At 39.0% G+C, this 19383-nt stretch overlaps 2 protein-coding genes across 3 annotated transcripts in view; one reads left to right on the top strand and one right to left on the bottom strand.

The window, feature by feature from the left end:
• Positions 1 to 3120, top strand: part of LOC131194414 (F-actin-monooxygenase MICAL1-like) — a 58329-nt gene extending 55209 nt beyond the window's left edge. Inside the window, exon 24 of the mRNA XM_058175373.1 lies at positions 3004 to 3120. Within this exon, the coding sequence (XP_058031356.1) occupies positions 3004 to 3014 (11 nt within the window). The 3' untranslated portion in view covers positions 3015 to 3120. The remainder of the gene's footprint in view (positions 1 to 3003) is intronic.
• SMPD2 (sphingomyelin phosphodiesterase 2) overlaps positions 1 to 10867 on the bottom strand; it is a 30958-nt gene extending 20091 nt beyond the window's left edge. Inside the window, exons 1-5 of one of the 2 annotated variants that reach the window (XM_058175375.1) lie at positions 10518 to 10866; positions 8817 to 9031; positions 7106 to 7154; positions 3031 to 3127; positions 2512 to 2588 (exon numbers count right to left, since the gene is read on the bottom strand). In XM_058175375.1, the coding sequence (XP_058031358.1) occupies positions 2512 to 2588; positions 3031 to 3127; positions 7106 to 7152 (221 nt within the window). In that variant the 5' untranslated portion in view covers positions 7153 to 7154; positions 8817 to 9031; positions 10518 to 10866. Of the gene's footprint in view, positions 1 to 2511; positions 2589 to 3030; positions 3128 to 7105; positions 7155 to 8816; positions 9032 to 10517 lie in introns of both variants that reach the window. The other variant, XM_058175376.1, reaches the window with a different exon arrangement.
• Positions 10868 to 19383: the final 8516 nt, after the last annotated feature.

Consider the following 19383-nt stretch of genomic DNA (forward strand, 5'->3'; position numbering starts at 1 on the left):
GTCACCATTTGTGACGTTCTGACAAACAAAGTTATTGGAAGCCAGATTTACTTAACAACTGTGTTATTAACTTAACAACTGCAGTGGTTCAATTAATGACTAGCAAGAAAAATGTAAAATGGGGCAAATCTCACTTCACAAGTGCCTCGCTTAGCAACAGAAATTATGGGCTTAATTAAGGACTTCCTGTACTGTATATACATTAAGTCACATTACAACTACATTTTCTGATCAGCATCTGCAATTGCAGGACAATTTATCTGATCCACGTGTCAAAATTTGTACAAAAACACTAAGTGGCTCCATGATCAATTGCATATAAGTTATACATTATATATATATGTATCATTCCTTTTGTTTTATACCATAGCAGATCTGGGGGTTTAGTTACTCAAGAGTGAATAGGGCTCAAAATAGTACAGGAAACTCAACCGGTCTCCCAGTGTGATGTGAGTATGCTGCATGTGCATGCAAGCTATCTAAACATCCTTAGTAACCAGCAATAACTCAAAGTTCATTTGTGTCCTTTTCAAGAGCAAGTAGCATAACAGGTCCCAATTGAGACACATCCCATTAAAATAAAATTTCAGGCCTTTCAATTAAGCTGCCACGCTTGGCACCTCAACTAAACTCAGTTGATAAGCAAAGTTGTTTATCATATTAAGTTGTCCAATCATTGTTAGGAAGGTAAGTCCAACAAAGTTTAGATATAGTTAAGAACATATATTTTTGCAAAAAATGTCAAGAAACGTCTGTGGCAACCCAACACACCTCTCCCAACTGGCATCTTTCAGCTTAGAGATAGCGACTGGCCCAAGGTCAACCAGCTGCCTTCATGACTAAGGTGGGACTAGAACTCAGTTTCCTGGCTTGTAGACATGTACCTCACCCATTACACTCAATAGTTTACATTTATATATTTTCAGTAAAGATGAACAATATATATATATATGTAGGTCTTTGGTTGTTCGGGTTTTCTCCCGTGTAAAATTAGAAGTGTCTTGGCGACGTTTCGACGAAGTCTCATTCGTCATCTTCAGGCTTCAGCTTCGTGCTTCTGGGAGCAATGTGTGATTGCAGCTGTTTCTTCCTTTTTAACTGCTAGTGGGGGTTTGAACTGATTGGGTGGGAGCTTGGCTGTGCTCTGATTGGCTGGGTTTTTTTTGTGCTCTGATTGGCTGGGGGTGTGTCCTGTTTAGGTGGGGGCTTGGTTGTGCTCAGATTAGTCTGAGTTGCAGAGGGATTTGAGCTGGTGAGCTGCATCCCCCTGCAAATCCCCCTGCAACTCAGACTAATCTGAGCACAACCAAGCCCCCACCCAAACAGGACACACCCCCAGCCAATCAGAGCACAAAAAAACCCCCAGCCAATCAGAGCACAGCCAAGCTCCCACCCAATCAGTTCAAACCCCCACTAGCAGTTAAAAATGAAGAAACAGCTGCAATCACACATTGCTCCCAGAAGCACGAAGCTGAAGCCTGAAGATGACGAATGAGACTTCGTCGAAACGTCGCCAAGACACTTCTAATTTTACACGGGAGAAAACCTAAACAACCAAAGACCTACATACAAACACCCGTGAAAACCTCAGAAAACAAATATATATATATATATATATATATCTTCAACCTTCCACCTTTCCAGAAATCTTGTTCCAGATTTCTAATAATAGCAGAAAACCATTGATCTGTAGCATAATTACTGGAAATCTGAAATAAGTCTGAACAACTGGCCAGTGGGGGAAACTGCATAAATGCAATAGATCTACTTTTCCCTGCCCTTGTTTAGGAGAAGTAGAGTTAGATCAGTTTAAAAAAAACTGTGTTAAGATTTTTTAATTTTAAGATTTAGACTAGAGTTGTGTATGATTGCCATAAAATCATACCCGTGTCGTTAAGTGCTATGATCAATGGAGGCTCTAGAATCTTCAAGACCCAATGTGCAAACTCTTGTGTTTAACTACTTTTAAGTCTAATCACACTTTGTCTAGTCAGACAGAAAAATCCAGCTAATTGTAAGATAGAACAACAACAACAAAATAAAAGCTTGTGTTATTCTTCAGCCATGGACACAAATTGAAGCTGTTGTGTATTCTTCTCAAAATTAAAATCTTGCAAAAACTTTAGTGATACACCCCAAACAGAACAATGATTATAAACTGCTTTGTAGAGATGGTAGAAGGCAAACAAACACAATTTGAGTTATAGACTGCTTCATAGTGCTTTACAGCACTCTCTAAGCAGTTTACAAAGTCAGCATATTGCCCCCAACAATCTGGATGGAAGGCTGGAACCAGGATGGAAGGCTGAGTCAACCTTGAGCCAGTCAGGATCAAACCCTTGGCAGTGGGCAGAGTTTGCCTGCAATACTGCATTCTAATCAGTGCACCACCAGGGCTCTTGATTCTGAACTAGGAAGGCTTTTTCTGCCTTATTAAATAGTATCAAATGGATATCTATGCCATTCCGGAGTTAAACAAAAGAAAACTTGTTAACTGAACTCCATTTTTACCTTTTGAAATAGTGGGAAGAAGGGTAGTGGATACACAGTTTCTTTTGCAGCATGAGGTAATCTTTTTCACTCCACACCTGAAAAGCAAAATGCTATCATCACAGTGACTGTGAAAAAAGTAACAAAATGGCATGATGATCTGGGGACCAAGGTCCCTAAGCTTATCTTCAATTAATTGCCAGTCCCAAAATAACTCTCTTTCATTTGTTATGTTTTTCTGTGCATAATCCTTTAAGATTTCTCCAGAGCATAGCAAGGAGGCCTCTGCTGATCTGTGTCACAAAAATTGGCACAGTTTTCCAGTGACTGAATTTACCCATAACACTAAGCCGTAATATCATTTGTTGCGTTTGGGCTTGTGACTAGATCCTGTATGAAACAGGTCATGATGCTTTCTTCAACAAAACAAACCATGCCTTTAACATCATGTATGAAAATGTAATATGTCATCAGTTGAAGTAGGATTAAAACTCCACTTTTTGTTCCAACCAGATCCATTCTAGCATGTGAAATCTTCACCTCCTGTAAGAGTGCCAGGTCAAATCTCTCCTGGTTAAGGACATCCCCAATCAATGCAACACGCTCTCGCCGCAATTTGCTCAGGTAACGAATAGCCCTAGACAAATGAAAAGGAAAGGGAAAGCAGTGAGGATCACCATTGTGGTGGATTGGAATATGAATTTGCATTGAATCGATTTGTATGTTTACTTATATAACATTAGTATTACTGCATGTTCCTTTAATTTCATATGTGTCTCCCTCTGTTCAACTCATGTAACATCCTTCTGTGTCTGTCAGGGACTACCTGGTCACAGAACGTGTGCCGGTGGAGACACAGGACTCAAGAGACATGGGCTACCAAAGATACTTATACCTTCCTGCTGTAAAATGCAGGTTGGCTTGATATGTGACTGAACATATCAAAGCTATTATACTGCATTTTTTAGAAATGTGCCTATAATAATATATCAACTGGAGATAATGTAATTAGAAGTTTTGAAATGTGCGGAAATGGATAAGCTTACGAAGGAGATACAAGAAACACCGCCCTGAGTCCTTCGGGAGAAGGGCGGTATAAAAATCAAATAAATAAAATAAATAAATAAATAAATAAATAAAATAAAATAAATAAATAAAATAAAATAAAATAAATAAATAAATAAATAAAAAGAGGAAACAGAATATTACCTAGAATGGGAGAAATGGTATAAACGGTTGGAAGAAAAAGAAAAAAGACAAGGAAAGGTTAAATAATGGTTGAAATAGGAGTAGAAATATAAGAACAAATAGGAGGAAACAAACTTGTTGAAAGGAAATTGTATACACGTTTATGTCTATGTATACATGTAAATCAAATAATTAATATTAGAAATATATGTATAAAAGATACATTAGGATTAGGGAGAAAAAATGTTTAAGCATTGGTTACCGACGTGAAACTGTTGAAAAGAAAAGTGTTAAAATTTCTTTTTGTTTTAAAAAAAATGTTTAATAAAAATATTTTTTTAAAAAAAGAAATGTGCCTGTAATGTATTGACAACCAAGGATTGTATGCTTGTGGTTATCTTCTACTAGTATGTGTACATACTCAAAATTATTTTTAGTCATCTTACTAAATAAGATTAATGTAACCTTCTGGCTCTTGTTCTTGGCACTTCTGGATACAATAGACAAGTGACTCACTATAACCCCCAACCTAGTACTAATATCACTAATGTGTGAGTCTTCTCCAGTTTGTTGGTTTTTAAGCGATTTTTACCATGACATAGCTTATTCCAAATACTTCATTTTTTACAAATGGTGAAGAAAAAAGCATCATATTAAGGGCCAATCTTAGCCCCAAAGAATTTTATTTATTTGTGGCATTTGTTACCAGAACATTTTTGTGAGTGTCTATGAAGGTATAACCTACTTTTATCTCCCCAATGAAATAAATTGAACTGATACTAGCAGATGGCCCGAAGCCATCTCAATTCACTCCCAACGCCTCAACATCAGACGGAGTTATTTTTACCTGGACCATAGTAAAGGAGATAATTATAGCCATTATCCATTGTAACCCCTTTATATATAAATATATGTCTATATACCACCAGTGTCACCAATTTATGCATATTCACTTAAGACCAATTCTTTTTAAGACACATTAAAATGTCTAGAAGCATTGAATAAAAAAAGCCCAGTGAACCTTACTTCAGGACTAAGTTCCACCAACAAAACAGAAAATTTGGGTCCTTTCAGAAAATAAAGGACAGCTCCTAGAAATAGATCATTAAAACCTGTGTGACTGCAAGAATACAAATCCTTCCATTGTCCACCATTCAGTCAGAACTGAAGGATGAGAAGTGAAATGTCTTCTAGCAAAATAAGAAAGTCCAGTTGTCTTTTGAAAGAAAGCACCTTTGGGACAACCATGATCTGGATGATCTATGTGTCTTCTCGCAGATTCAGTGTGTCTTCTCAGAATTATGAAACACAGAGACATACCTAAAAATGGGAGCAGTTCTGTTAAATATACAGTCTCCCTAAACTCAAGTTCAAAAAGGATTAATCTTGATATGGCCAAAACCTTGGCTCACCTAAAGCAAGCAAATCACTTTGACAAAGCAGTACAATTTTAGCATACAATATATACTGGGCTCCCAGAAAATCCTTTACACTTTGCTAAGCAGTAATGATCAAAGGAGAACCAAAATGTTGTACCCTTGGCCTACAACACTGCACAGGCAAGATAAAGAAATAAAGACAGACATAATGAAAATTACAGCAGGATGTTAGAATGTTTTTGATAAAACTCATCCATGTGACCTTAGTATTATCTATCTGTTCCTATTAGAGAACACTAGCTATACAATCTTTGAGAGATGGCCAGTGACTATAAATGGTTTGGTTTATTGGGCCACAGGTTCCTGACTGGCTCTTCCCCTTTTCGCCATTCAGGGTCAATTCAGGTTGATGTAAATGCAGTTGAAGCAGTTAACGTATGTGGGAGGAAGGGGCATCTTATAGATTTGATAGTGAATGCAGCTCAAATTGTGGGTGGGAGGGGGGGCTAACTTTTACCACCACAATCTACAGATGTGCTATATGTGCTAAAGATGTGCTGATGCTCATGCATTTTCTAAAAGCCCACTTCTATCCTTGCCTCCAAATACTATACGTTTAGATGCATAATAGCAAATAAAATCTCCTATATATTAGAAAGCCAGCATGTTGAGCCAGCTTGGAGTAATGGTTAATGTGCTGGCTTAAAACCAGGAGGCTGAGTTCTAGTGCCACTTTAGGCATGAAAGCTAACTGGGTGACTTTGGGCTAGTCCTTCTCTCTCAGGCCAACTCACCTCCCAGGGTTATTGTGGGGAAAATGGAAGGAAGAAGGCGTATTATGCATGTTCTTGTTCTTGAGTTAGTTATAAAGTAATAATGGTAGGATTTAAAAAAAATATCTAGAAAAAAGCAAACCATAGGGTGAAATGGAACAACAATCTGAAGAATGAGACCTGGTCTATATTTGCATTAGCAGGAAGCCCAAGAATCTTGCTACGGTAAAAGAGATTTTGAATTTTTAATGTAGAGCTAAGAAACTGATAACTTCTTAAAACGCAGTGTTTTATGAAAAAATACTTTAGAAGTCAGAGAACTAACATTGAAAATAATTGATTGGAATAAGAATTGTTCTCTGTAATACACAAGCATATTTTTGTACTTGCAAATATTACAGGAGACAGGAACAAAAACAGAATCCTGCCCCAAACCCATGATGAGCAATTATATTTTTACCACTCAGCTATATTTGCAAGCTAGACCTAGATCAGCACAGGAATTTGAACTTTCCCCAACAGTGGGAACTCTTTAAAAAAAAGCCTGTCTGAATATTATTATTTTTGTTTTGTAAGTAATAAAAATGGGATTCAGAGGCTGGAGTTACTAATACAACATGGATCAGTTAACCCATCTCAATTTGGAAAATGTAATAATCATTTTCCAAGCAAGTGACTTCTGCACCTAGAACAGAAATGATGTCAGATGATAGAATGTACACTACTTAAAACGTAAAGAAAAATCAAACTAGCAAAAACTTATGAGAATTATATTATTTAAAGCAGTTTAGCTGTTTAATGAAAAAATAAAGTTGAACTATTACAACTACAGCTAATAATCAATATCAGGAGAATTGTGTTTGAAGACCTTTTCAGATATGCATTGTTGTAGCTAAATTTTAATCCACACCTCCATCATTTTGGCAAAGCTGCCCACAGATAGAGCCAAAACTCTATTGTAACTATTGTAAAATTACAACTAAGAAGTTGTGGTCCAAAGAGCAGGAGAGGAAGAAAAGGCAAACTGACAGCATCAAGGAATAATTAATACCAATATCACACACTAAAATCCCAAAGCACAAAGACAGGGCACCTGATAGCCTGAGTTGGGATAAATAACTATAAACCCCAAAGAGGAGGGTGGAATCAAAACCCACAGTTTTTAAAGTAATGAGTACAATTCAGAACTCTTGATAATATCTTAGAAATAAATCACAATGAAAAAAGCTGTTCTGATCAAAGCTGCCCCAAACAAATTAAAAAAGATAAACTCACCAGCAATTGAGGTCAAAGATGCGAAGCTGGACTACAGAATCCTCCATTGCTGTGGATGCAAGACAAGGTACAGGTGAATTCCAATCAACACTTAACACAATGAGAAGTACTGTTTCAATTTTTTGAGCAAGCTGGGACTTAAGCTTGACCTTTTTTCCCTCTGTGCCAGAAGAACAGGAATTGTAACGAAGAACTATGGTTTTGAGACTTTTAATAAAGTTGGGGTGGGGCAGTTGGAGGAACTGATTCAGCCAGGAACCTAAAATTTGGTGTACAAGGGCAGAGGAAGCCTCTGTAATAAACCTCTTCTCATCGCTTGAATATTTCTGTCTCTTTAGTTAGGAAAAGCAATTAGAAAAGCTTTTGAAATCCACAGCTGCGCAATACACTTTAACCACCAATGAAAATATGCAAGATTTCAAGTTCTCCAGGACTATTCATTATGGAAGAGAACTCGAAAGCTTGCACACTGTTGTGACATTTTAGTGGGTCCAGATAAAGGAAATGCCCAACTATGGTACAACTATCAAAGTGAAGGAGATCAAAGTCATCCTCCCTTTTACTTGATGCCCCTTAGATATGGTAGATATAGATTCCCATAATTCCTAGATAAATGGCCAATAGCAGTCAACAGATTATGGAAAGTTGTTCAAGATATTACATCTGCTCACTGTGCTCAGCATTTTTTCTGACTTCTGGGGTTAGCATTTTTGAGTTCACTGTCAGAGCCACACAAAATGGTAGTGGTAAAGGTTAAACTGTATGAGTTTTAAACAGGAAATAGCAACTTCATTTTGAGTATGTGCAGATCTTCATTTTTGTATAATTTGTGATAGTTCTGCAGTTTTGGCCATCATGTGTTTCCTACTACTAGACTTGTTTTTTTTTAATTGGCATTTTGCTTCCTAGTTGTTTTGGGTCAGAAATTTCTGAACTCTATCCTAAATTTGCTATAATGACCATTTCTATGTTTGGAAGGCTTTCTCCCATTGATTGATAGTGAGACATTTATTCCAATTTTCTTAGGAAGCACACAAATGTTGTAATGTAGACATGTGCATCAGTTTGGGTGACAAATGTTCTCAGCTTTGGGTTGGGTTTACATACTGCGCAAACCTATAACAGGATGTGCTTGTTTATGGCAAATACAGTGCACAACACTAAAAATAGCTGAATGATTCTCACATTAAAACATTATGATTTGACAGTTTCCTATACAACTAATGAACAAATCTGTTAGTCACTATCTTGTCTCTTTCTAACAAAGACTTACAATTTAACTTTAACATTACTCTTTATTTCGTGAAAAAATTACATATTTTATGGAGCTTGGCATTGCTACCTGGATACATTTTATTATCGTGATCTCTTCATTATATAGCAACAAGATTGAAATTTACTACATAGTGATATTAATATATACCATTGAAGGATTATGATATTGCTAAAATACAATTTGACATAGTGAATATTGAATAGGAAATCAGAAAGTGATCAAACACATTCTACAACATGCACACGTGCTAGGAAGCTAGCTTAGCTGCTGTGTAGCATACTCCATTTTCATACATAGGTTACTGTGGTATGCTTGCTATATAGGTTATTTATGTAATCTCCTACATGTCTTACAGGAAATTAGCCTTGCAGCACAAATCATAACAAAATAAATGGAACATTAAGAAAGTAAATTACAAAACGATCAAATGCTTACTATAAAATTACCACTGCTTTTATAGCAATTGCTTTGTCCCGTATTCAGTGGGAGCGACATTCTTTGAGCACCATTGTGTTTATAGATTCAGTATTAGCTTTTCTTAAATTTGCCCTCAGGTAAAAAAGCAATTCTTCCTTTCTTCCAATCGTTTGGTATTATGGTGTGATGACAATGCCAGCAAAATACAAGAATTCAAATCTATGACTGCCAATCTGTGAAAAAATAGACTTGGGCTCAAGTTCTACAGACACAACAAAGAACTATATAGCAATAATACATTCAAAATACAGAATACAAAATACAGGAAGTAACTGTTATTCCTTTTCAAAGTATCCGGCAGAAACAAATGTGTCATAATGCAGATTTTCACAGCATTTAACAATGTCACCTAATTTCATGAGTTCTCAACATTTTTATCCTCATGTGTTAGATATCTCATCAATGCCAGAAATCAAATATCAGAAGAGGCAACATTCCAAAATCACTGGGGTGGGGAGGGGGAGGATATTTTAGCCAGCCAAGACAATTTTGCCATTGATCCTGAAGTGGCCCCTCTGAAGCAAAGCTTTAAAAACAGATTGCAAAATGAAGTCCCCTAATTACAATTCAAGAATAGAACTATACAGCTTCACTTTAGTAAATGTTGCTGAACAACTTACTTCCAGCATCAACCATTCTGGATGATGCTTTTAGTTCAACATTTAGAATTTATCTTCCCCATCCCTGATTGACCAAGACTTCTAGCCTTCTAGCACAGATCTCCCTTCAAGTCAAAACAGGCTAGAAGTCTTGGTCAATCAGGGATGGGGAAGATAAATTCTAAATGTTGAACTAAAAGCACCACAGATTTAAAAATGCACTCTATAAACTCACCAACGTTTGCTCCTCTGTTTAATAAAGGTATGCACAGACAGAACAAGAATGAACTTTACTGGGGTTCTTTTGCTTTTTGCTATCCAAATCTAATGGACCTTTATCTTCTGCATCATGATGGCATTTTGTGCATCAGTTAAACTATTGGCTCAAATAACTTTTTGGAATTCTTGAGGCAAAAATCCAAGTCCTTTGTTCTGCATTGCGTAGGAAGCGTTAACATCCATTCTGAGGAAATTTGGGGAGGAGGTTGGGGATACTGCAGAACAGAGAAGCTCATTTCCCACCCCATTCGAGTCACTGAACATTTCCAAAGACATTAACAAAACAGTTACCCGGAAAGGAGCCGCGTGTGTCCTCTTTTTGCTGGAAGAGGTTGCTTAGTCGCTAAATCAGATTAAACCAATTCGGCCACACTGAATTCACTTTAAGCCTCTTTTTTTTCTATCTGCGCTCAAGGCACGACAATATTAGCATGCTAGCACTGTATTTTGCCCAAGAGATTTTTTTTTAAAAAAGAGAGCTATAGCAGTCGGAGCTCAGAGCGTCTTCGACTTCAGTCCTGATCGATTTTAAAACAGAAAAGCTGCCAAGTATTCTATCTTAACAGGTATCAATCTCCCATTTCAACATATTGAGGGAGGGAGGAAATCAGCCAGGGGGGCGAAAGCAAGAAGTACCCCAGCTTCGGAGCAGCTTTCAAGCAACTACTACAATTGCCGCTTGTGACAGCGAGAGAAAGAGGAAGGAACAGAGAAAAAGCTCCCGATTTAGGGTGCAAGAGGCATATAGGGCTCCGAAAGAGCTTGCAGAGCCGATGCATACCTGGGCGTTTCTATCATCAGCCAGTCGAGCCCACCTCCAGGTTTCACTCCCTGCCCTCCATTATTCCCGCGAAGATCGTCCGGCCACCAGCAAAGCAGCGACAACTAAAACTGGGAAGCAGCGCCTAACTGTACGGCGCGCAGTGCATCTCGGGTCTTGTAGGCCTTCGTCCGTGTCACCATAACTGGTGTTTAAACCCACTTCCCGGGCTGGAAGAGGCGCGAGGAGACGCCGTTGGGTGGAGAAGGGGGAAGCGGAACTAGGATGGGTGGCAAAACGAGCTTTCGAACTTGGATCCGCTCTCCTGCGAGTAAGCTGGATTTAACGCAACAAGCGTTTGTTTTCCCCTCTCGAGAAAAGGAAGGTACTTGCAGTGCGAATTAGAAGTGCTGAAGGGTTTTGGCATAGTTAATGATTTAAGGACTGTTGCGGCATAGAAAAATTAAACTCGAAAAGCTGGTTTTTGCCTTTCTCATGAACGCAATCCCTGAGTTAACCCAACTGAGAATCTAACACATTATTTAGATTTTTGCTTTTGTTTTTGGCCTTAGAAAAAATACACTGCACAACAATTTTTTTTTCAAAAGCGTTGCTTCCTGAAAAACTTATGATGATTATGATAGATCATTTTAAACTGACTCTGTCAAGGAACTTGGAGTACTCATATCAAATGATCTAAGTGCCAGAACCCACTATAACAACATCGCCAAAAATGCACTAAGAGTTGTAACAACAAAATACCTGTGTTGGGTCAACAAGTGGTTCATGTGTCAGATATCTTTCCTGGAACCAAATTCGGAGTGGTCAATTATTTTTAATATACTGCAGCTTTCTTGCACTGTGGATCCTATTGCAACAGTAATTGGTATATCTGTCTACATTCCAAGCAGTAGAGCCCGCTCCGCAGATATTCCAGTTGTACTTGGTGTACTGGATGTGCTTCAACAACAGTTACATGTTTTTGTATGTTTCATATGTACAGCATAGCCAACAGATACTGAAGGGTGTGCATTGCAAGAACAGAAGCTTTTTTTTTGAAATGGTATGTGATAGGTTAAATTATTTTTATGATAAGCAGCCAAAATCAATAAGTTACACTCATAAGTGTTCAGGAAGCAAAATCCAGTGATATTAGTGATAAACTATTTTTCTAGTTGTCTAACGTTTTTCAACTTTGGTAACTTTATGATGTGTGGACTTCAACTCAGTATCTTAAAGTTACTGCGGCTGAGAAAACACTTTGTCTAAATCTATAAATGAAGTAAACTACACACTTGGCTTTCTATTGGTTCTTGTTTAAGGCATCAATGAAGCCAAAATAAATTTCTTTGGGTGCCTCCTCAGTTGCTCCTGAGTTAGGCATGAACATGTCAAGGTAACTATAGATGGCATTGCTCTGTCACATCCCCAGCCCAGAGCTGAAACCTCTTGAAGTCATCTATGATTGTCCCAGTGTTCCAGTCCCATGCCATTCATACTAAAAAGGGCTTTTGGTGTCCAGGGAGATATGCAGGGAGGGTTAAAAATGGTTAAGAATGACCACAAGCCCACAACTGAAGCCTGTTTCTTTTTCCATATGTTGCACAAGCAATTCAAGTAAAAAGGAGTAGGTCTTCAAGGAGTAAGTCACAAAGCTGTGGCTGGCTTCTTGATTTAGTTCTGATGCTCATTGCAGGTGCACCTCCTGGGAGAGAAATGGAGTCAGGAGAATCCATGGATTGTTTTGCTTAACTTGGCTTGCGTTAAAATAGAAAGGACAACATTATTCATTAGCTTGTAGCTGGGATAGAGAAGGACTCAGGGCGGCTTACAGTGAATAGGGCAATAGTCTCATTCTATTTGTATATTTTACAAAGTCAACTTATTGCCCCCAACAATCTGGGTCCTCATTTTACCTACCTTATAAAGGATGGAAGGCTGAGTCAACCTTGGGCCGGGCTCGAACCTGCAATAATTGCAGGCTTCGGTGTTCTTAATAACAGGCTATTACCAGCCTGAGCTATCCGGCCACACTGAATTCACTTTAAGCCTCTTTTTTTTCTATCTGCGCTCAAGGCACGACAATATTAGCATGCTAGCACTGTATTTTGCCCAAGAGATTTTTTTTTAAAAAAGAGAGCTATAGCAGTCGGAGCTCAGAGCGTCTTCGACTTCAGTCCTGATCGATTTTAAAACAGAAAAGCTGCCAAGTATTCTATCTTAACAGGTATCAATCTCCCATTTCAACATATTGAGGGAGGGAGGAAATCAGCCAGGGGGGCGAAAGCAAGAAGTACCCCAGCTTCGGAGCAGCTTTCAAGCAACTACTACAATTGCCGCTTGTGACAGCCAGAGAAAGAGGAAGGAACAGAGGAAAAGCTCCCGATTTAGGGTGCAAGAGGCATATAGGGCTCCGAAAGAGCTTGCAGAGCCGATGCATACCTGGGCGTTTCTATCATCAGCCAGTCGAGCCCACCTCCAGGTTTCACTCCCTGCCCTCCATTATTCCCGCGAAGATCGTCCGGCCACCAGCAAAGCAGCGACAACTAAAACTGGGAAGCAGCGCCTAACTGTACGGCGCGCAGTGCATCTCGGGTCTTGTAGGCCTTCGTCCGTGTCACCATAACTGGTGTTTAAACCCACTTCCCGGGCTGGAAGAGGCGCGAGGAGACGCCGTTGGGTGGAGAAGGGGGAAGCGGAACTAGGATGGGTGGCAAAACGAGCTTTCGAACTTGGATCCGCTCTCCTGCGAGTAAGCTGGATTTAACGCAACAAGCGTTTGTTTTCCTCTTTGTCCTCCTTGTTTTTATGTGTGTATGTCTGTCTTTGTGGGCCCTTGAGGTAATTGTAACTGTAAAATGTATCTGATCTCTAGAGACAAGAATTTTAAATTGTTAGGGAAAAAGAAAAACAAAAGGTTGAAGCAATGAAAATGGGGAAGAGAGAGGAAAAAAAAGGGAAACAGCCTTTGCCCTGTCTTTGTCCGGCCAACAAAACACAGGAAAAAGGACTTTTCATCCTATTTCTGTTTTTTTTCTCCTCTCTATCTTAAAGTAACAACTCAAGTTTATAAGGAAACATTTTAAGTTCACTTACAAGATAAGTTTATAAGGAAACGTTTTAAGTTCACTTACAAGAAAAAAAAAATTCAGTCTTGCATTTACTGTGTGTTTAAATGATCTTACCCCATTCCTAAGAGGTCTGTAAGGGGCGTGCATAAGAGCACCAGCATGCCTACTATCCCTGTCCACTTCACTCTGTCCCTTTAATTGTATTCATTTTATGTATTCAATTCATGCCTATACTTACATATATTATCCAATAATTAAATAGCCAGCATTGATGGATTCCATTTGCCCTGGTACCATTTTTCCATTGTGTCAATGTCCTCGTGAAAGTATGTCATTGACTGCACCTAAGATTTTTGAGAAAGAAGTCCCAAGTATGAATGCAGAACATAAATCTTCAGTGACATATTGCACTTCGTGATTTGCATGTTGTAAGAAGTTTGTCATCTAGCTGAATGTACTTTGGTTCTCCGTAGTTGCCAAGAAAATTCCCAATTAATGCTTGAATGTTTTCAGGTGATTTTCTCCAGTCCCACTGACAGATCTTCAAACTGGTTGCCAATGATGACTTTTCTGATCCTGTGGACCAACAAAAATGATTTCCTTAAACTCAGCATCAGTTATTCTTGAAAACATCTATCTCGAATAACAAAAATCTTCACCTTCCTTGTTGATCATTTTCACAAAAAATTCCTTCAGTCTGAGTTTGATGTAAAGTGGAGACAAAAAATACCTGTGTTGGGTCAACAAGTGGCTCATGTGTCAGATATCTTTCCTGGAACCAAATTCGGAGTGGTCAATTATTTTTAATATACTGCAGCTTTCTTGCACTGTGGATCCTATTGCAACAGTAATTGGTATATCTGTCTACATTCCAAGCAGCAGAGCCCGCTCCGCAGATATTCCAGTTGTAGTTGGTGTACTGGATGTGCTTCAACAACAGTTACATGTTTTTGTATGTTTCATATGTACAGCATAGCCAACAGATACTGAAGGGTGTGCATTGCAAGAACAGAAGCTTTTTTTTTGAAATGATATGCGATAGGTTAAATTATTTTTATGATAAGCAGCCAAAATCAATAAGTTACACTCATAAGTGTTCAGGAAGCAAAATCCAGTGATATTAGTGATAAACTATTTTTCTAGTTGTCTAACGTTTTTCAACTTTGGTAACTTTATGATGTGTGGACTTCAACTCAGTATCTTAAAGTTACTGCGGCTGAGAAAACACTTTGTCTAAATCTATAAATGAAGTAAACTACACACTTGGCTTTCTATTGGTTCTTGTTTAAGGCATCAATGAAGCCAAAAGAAATTTCTTTGGGTGCCTCCTCAGTTGCTCCTGAGTTAGGCATGAACATGTCAAGGTAACTATAGATGGCATTGCTCTGTCACATCCCCAGCCCAGAGCTGAAACCTCTTGAAGTCATCTATGATTGTCCCAGTCTTCCAGTCCCATGCCACTTCATACTAAAAAGGGCTTTTGGTGTCCAGGGAGATATGCAGGGAGGGTTAAAAATGGTTAAGAATGACCACAAGCCCACAACTGAAGCCTGTTTCTTTTTCCATATATTGCACAAGCAATTCAAGTAAAAAGGAGTAGGTCTTCAAGGAGTAAGTCACAAAGCTGTGGCTGGCTTCTTGACTTAGTTCTGATGCTCATTGCAGGTGCACCTCCTGGGAGAGAAATGGAGTCAGGATAATCCATGGATTGTTTTGCTTAACTTGGCTTGCATTAAAATAGAAAGGACAACATTATTCATTAGCTTGTAGCTGGGATAGAGAAGGACTCAGTAGTTGGGTTATGCCAGCATACATTTCTGTCAATATAAAGACTGCTAGGTAGCACTTTAACATAACTGCTTAGCTATTCCTATGCCAATTTCATGGTAGAGAAGTAACAAGGATCCATTTGTGTAATTGCTTTATTTATCATGAAATCAGATATATTTTTCTTACCATACTTCAGAAACAATCCTACATATTCTTATCACCATTTTTTTTCTTCTTTCTCTTTCTCTTACAAATACTATATATATAGTACACTTACTATATACAGTTTCTTTCACTGAAATTATACTTACATTTTCTCATTCCCCAAAAATTACAACTTTCAAAAGTGGCCTATTATTTCATAATAAAATTATAATACTGTTGTAGGAATTTAGCACCCACCCCCCTCCTAGAAGAATGAAATATTTTAGAAAATACTTAAAAGGCAGAATATATTTCCCTGGATGAGAAATGGAGAAACATGTTTTAAAGACAAAGCAGCTTCCTGACTCCCCCCCACCTTTGTCAATGGGCCATTAAAGTCTCAACCAAGCTCACTCAATCCCTCCATCATTTGCAACATAATAGAACAGAAACTCACCACATGGCAAGGCTCAGGCAAACTTGAGGGACAACCTACAATGTTAACTAAGACCCCTAGACCACCTGGGAGTTTGACAACCAATCAGGATACTCTTCCTGTGCCCCAGAAAGTTCAAAGCTCAGAAAAAGCATAAAACCAGGGAGCACACAGGATCTCAGCCCTTTTCTGTTCAGGAACTCAAGCCATGTGATCCTGACCACCATTAAACCATCTTTCCAAGCAGCCTCCATGTTTCCAGTGTCTTTGTCCCCACTTGGAACTGAACCCAGATGGATATTTCTTCCAACAATTGGCACCCACAGATGGGACTCCAAGCTAACCTAACCAATGGACCTGGCCCAGGTAAGCCTCCCTTGCTAGCAGCAGACCCATTGAGTCTGTGGGTAAGTTTTCCTGGACCTTGGCCATTTGGAACTAGGTTTTAAAGGGGTTTTGAGTGTTGAGCTCAAAGACTGCTTGGAAAGAAGGTGAGTACCTCTAAATTTTAATTTTAAAGCATGGAAAAGCATGAGAAATATGTGTATGCCTGCATGTGTGTGAGTAAGAGAGCCCTTCTCCCAATCACAGCTGGATCTTGCTTCCTCTGTGCATTTCCTAACTGCAGAAAGATCAAAAGTCTGGAGAGCATGGGTATTTTGCCAGAGCACAGGACCTTCTGTTAGGGAAGGAAGAAGTGTGTGTGTGGGATTCCACCTAAGGAAACAGTCTGATTCCACCTCTTTGAGCAACCTCTAGCCGCACCTCTGCCTACTGCTAGCTCCACCAAGCCGTGACCGGTAGGCTAGAGAAAGCAAGGGGGGGAAGCCAAACATGGAACTTTGTGTTTTCAAGGAACGGAAGCTGAGTGAAAGGAAAAGAAGTGTGAAGGGGAAAAAAAAGAAATATATAGGAACTATTGGTGTATCTAAAAAAGAAAGCAAAGCCTAAAGTGGTGCATGTAGAGTGAGAGGAGGTGCTCGTACCTGCTGTAGGGGCAGCAAGATCCTCCGGGATCACTATTTTTTTTATTGGTGATCTTTAAATAAGAGTTCCCTTAAGGAAGGGGCCCATACTTCGACAGAAGGGAGTCGGAGTCCTTCGCGGATACCTTTTTTTCCGAAACTGCGGGAGTACCCGGCTATGACAAAGTGAGCCTCACATTCCGAGGATCATGGGAAGCGTAAGCTCGAGGGTAGAGGGAAATCCCCTGAGAGACATGCTTGGGGCCTGGGACGCCAGGCAGGTGCCAGTGTTGACTGGCATGCGAGAAAAGAAATTGAAGAAATTGTGTAAAAAAAAATGGGCTTTGCTAAGAGATAACACCAGGAAGACAAATTTGGCTAAATAAAGGTACTTAAAAGAAAAGGGAAATATGTAAATAGGAATGTTTGGGTTTTTGTTTGTTTTGTTTGTTTGTTTTTCTCTTTCTCTGTCTTCTATTGAACCACGTGGTCTGTCTGTTAAGATTTGTGCCTTCCCTAATTTAACTGAGATTTATGGCGGGAATGATCAGTGTGTGTGTGTAAATCTCAGAGTTTTGTTTTCCTCTCTTCGTCCTCCTTGTTTTTTATGTGTGTATGTCTGTCTTTGTGGGCCCTTGAGGTAATTGTAACTGTAAAATGTATCTGATCTCTAGAGACAAGAATTTTAAATTGTTAGGGAAAAAGAAAAACAAAAGGTTGAAGCAATGAAAATGGGGAAGAGAGAGGAAAAAAAAGGGAAACAGCCTTTGCCCTGTCTTTGTCCGGCCAACAAAACACAGGAAAAAGGACTTTTCATCCTATTTCTGTTTTTTTTCTCCTCTCTATCTTAAAGTAACAACTCAAGTTTATAAGGAAACATTTTAAGTTCACTTACAAGATAAGTTTATGAGGAAACGTTTTAAGTTCACTTACAAGAGAAAAAAAAAATTCAGTCTTGCATTTACTGTGTTTAAATGATTTTACCTGTTCATCCTCTTCCTGAAGCAGTTTTTTTCTTTCTCATCAGTTGTGTCTCCATTTTGTTGAAACTGCATTATCTTTTAGTAACTGTAATACTGATGTGTTGTTTCTTTTCAAACTCTGCCTGCAAGATATCTACCCCCCCCCTTTTTTTAAAATCCTGTTACAATGCCTTTCCTGAGAAGATTACCCACAAAAGTGGGGAGGAGATTCTGTTCTAATGTCTTTCAGCCCTGAAAAGATGACTCTGCAACTGTGGAAGCAGAGCACATGGTTCCAGATGCTGCCCCCAGAGGAGACCTTCCATTTGTTGAAGCCAGGAATTGAGTTTGAATCCAGCCCCCACTGAAAGTCATTACAGCAACCAGATTGGAGCAGACCTTTCCAAACCTGACTGACCAACAAGCATGCCACCCAAAAGATATGAAAGAAAGGACCCTGAGATGTACAAGTAAAGACTAAAAGACTCTTTTCAATTCCCAGAAGACAGCTGGAAAGACTATGGGGGAGGTGGAAAATTCATTGTAAGGTTTTCTTTCTTGTCTCATTTACATTGTAATCAGTCTAAAGTACTCATGTAAGGATTGTATTTGAGTGGCTACCACAGCAAGTTCTGAACACCTTAGATTTCTGTCTGGTGGGAGGGAAATATGTCCAAAATGTTTGTATTGCCTGAATTGTAAAGGTAGCTGCATACACAGGCACACACAGAGAGACACACCATTCAGAATTAGACTGAAACTATTCCCTTCACTTACCTCCACACAAGGCTTCTCCTAGGTTGATTTTTGCTCTGTGGCACTAAAAGCCCAAGGAGTCAGATCTCCCTGCTAATTCCATAGGGGAGGGCATCCCCCTCAGGCAATTCCTCACTTGAAGAGATAGCAGAAAAAGTGATATCCAAAACCCAAGCCCTGACTATGACTCACAAATGATGCTGCCCAGTTGCCCAGTAAAGCAAGATATGTTGCACTGGTGGTCTCATGAGTAGAAGTCCCAGGGCTCATTGTGTGTAATTTAAAAAAAAAAAGAAAGGAAAAAGCCTGGATTGCACACTGATTAACCTCAATTTGGACTGGGGAAAAAAAAAATCTTGGATAGACTAAAGTAAGAGCTAGGGCAGGTTCAGTAACCAACCCTTGGAAATGGGCAGCCTGTAATTTAAAGGAAAACCATGGCTGTGAAAATTTTGGGATGTGTGCTTGCTTGAAACCTGACTGGAAGGTCACAGAAAAAGTGATATCTAACAGCTGAAATAATTGGCATAGAAAATTGGATACTGTAAAATTCTTACCAGAACTTTTCCCCTGGCTGCTAGACCTTCATGGTTGAAAGCTTTTGGGAGCCACTGAAGGAATCTTTTTTCTGTTGTCTCTATCAATGGCTTCCTTTGCATCAGAAAAGCACCCATCAAGCCTCCCTGATTTTATTTTTTGCCAAGAGCATGTTTCAAAACATTTTGAAAAAAAAAAAAAAGTAGGGATTGTAGGAATTTAGCACCCACCCCCCTCCTAGAAGAA

Source organism: Ahaetulla prasina, chromosome 3 (genome assembly GCF_028640845.1).
Source record: "Ahaetulla prasina isolate Xishuangbanna chromosome 3, ASM2864084v1, whole genome shotgun sequence".
In the NCBI taxonomy this organism is placed as follows: Eukaryota; Metazoa; Chordata; class Lepidosauria; order Squamata; family Colubridae; genus Ahaetulla; species Ahaetulla prasina.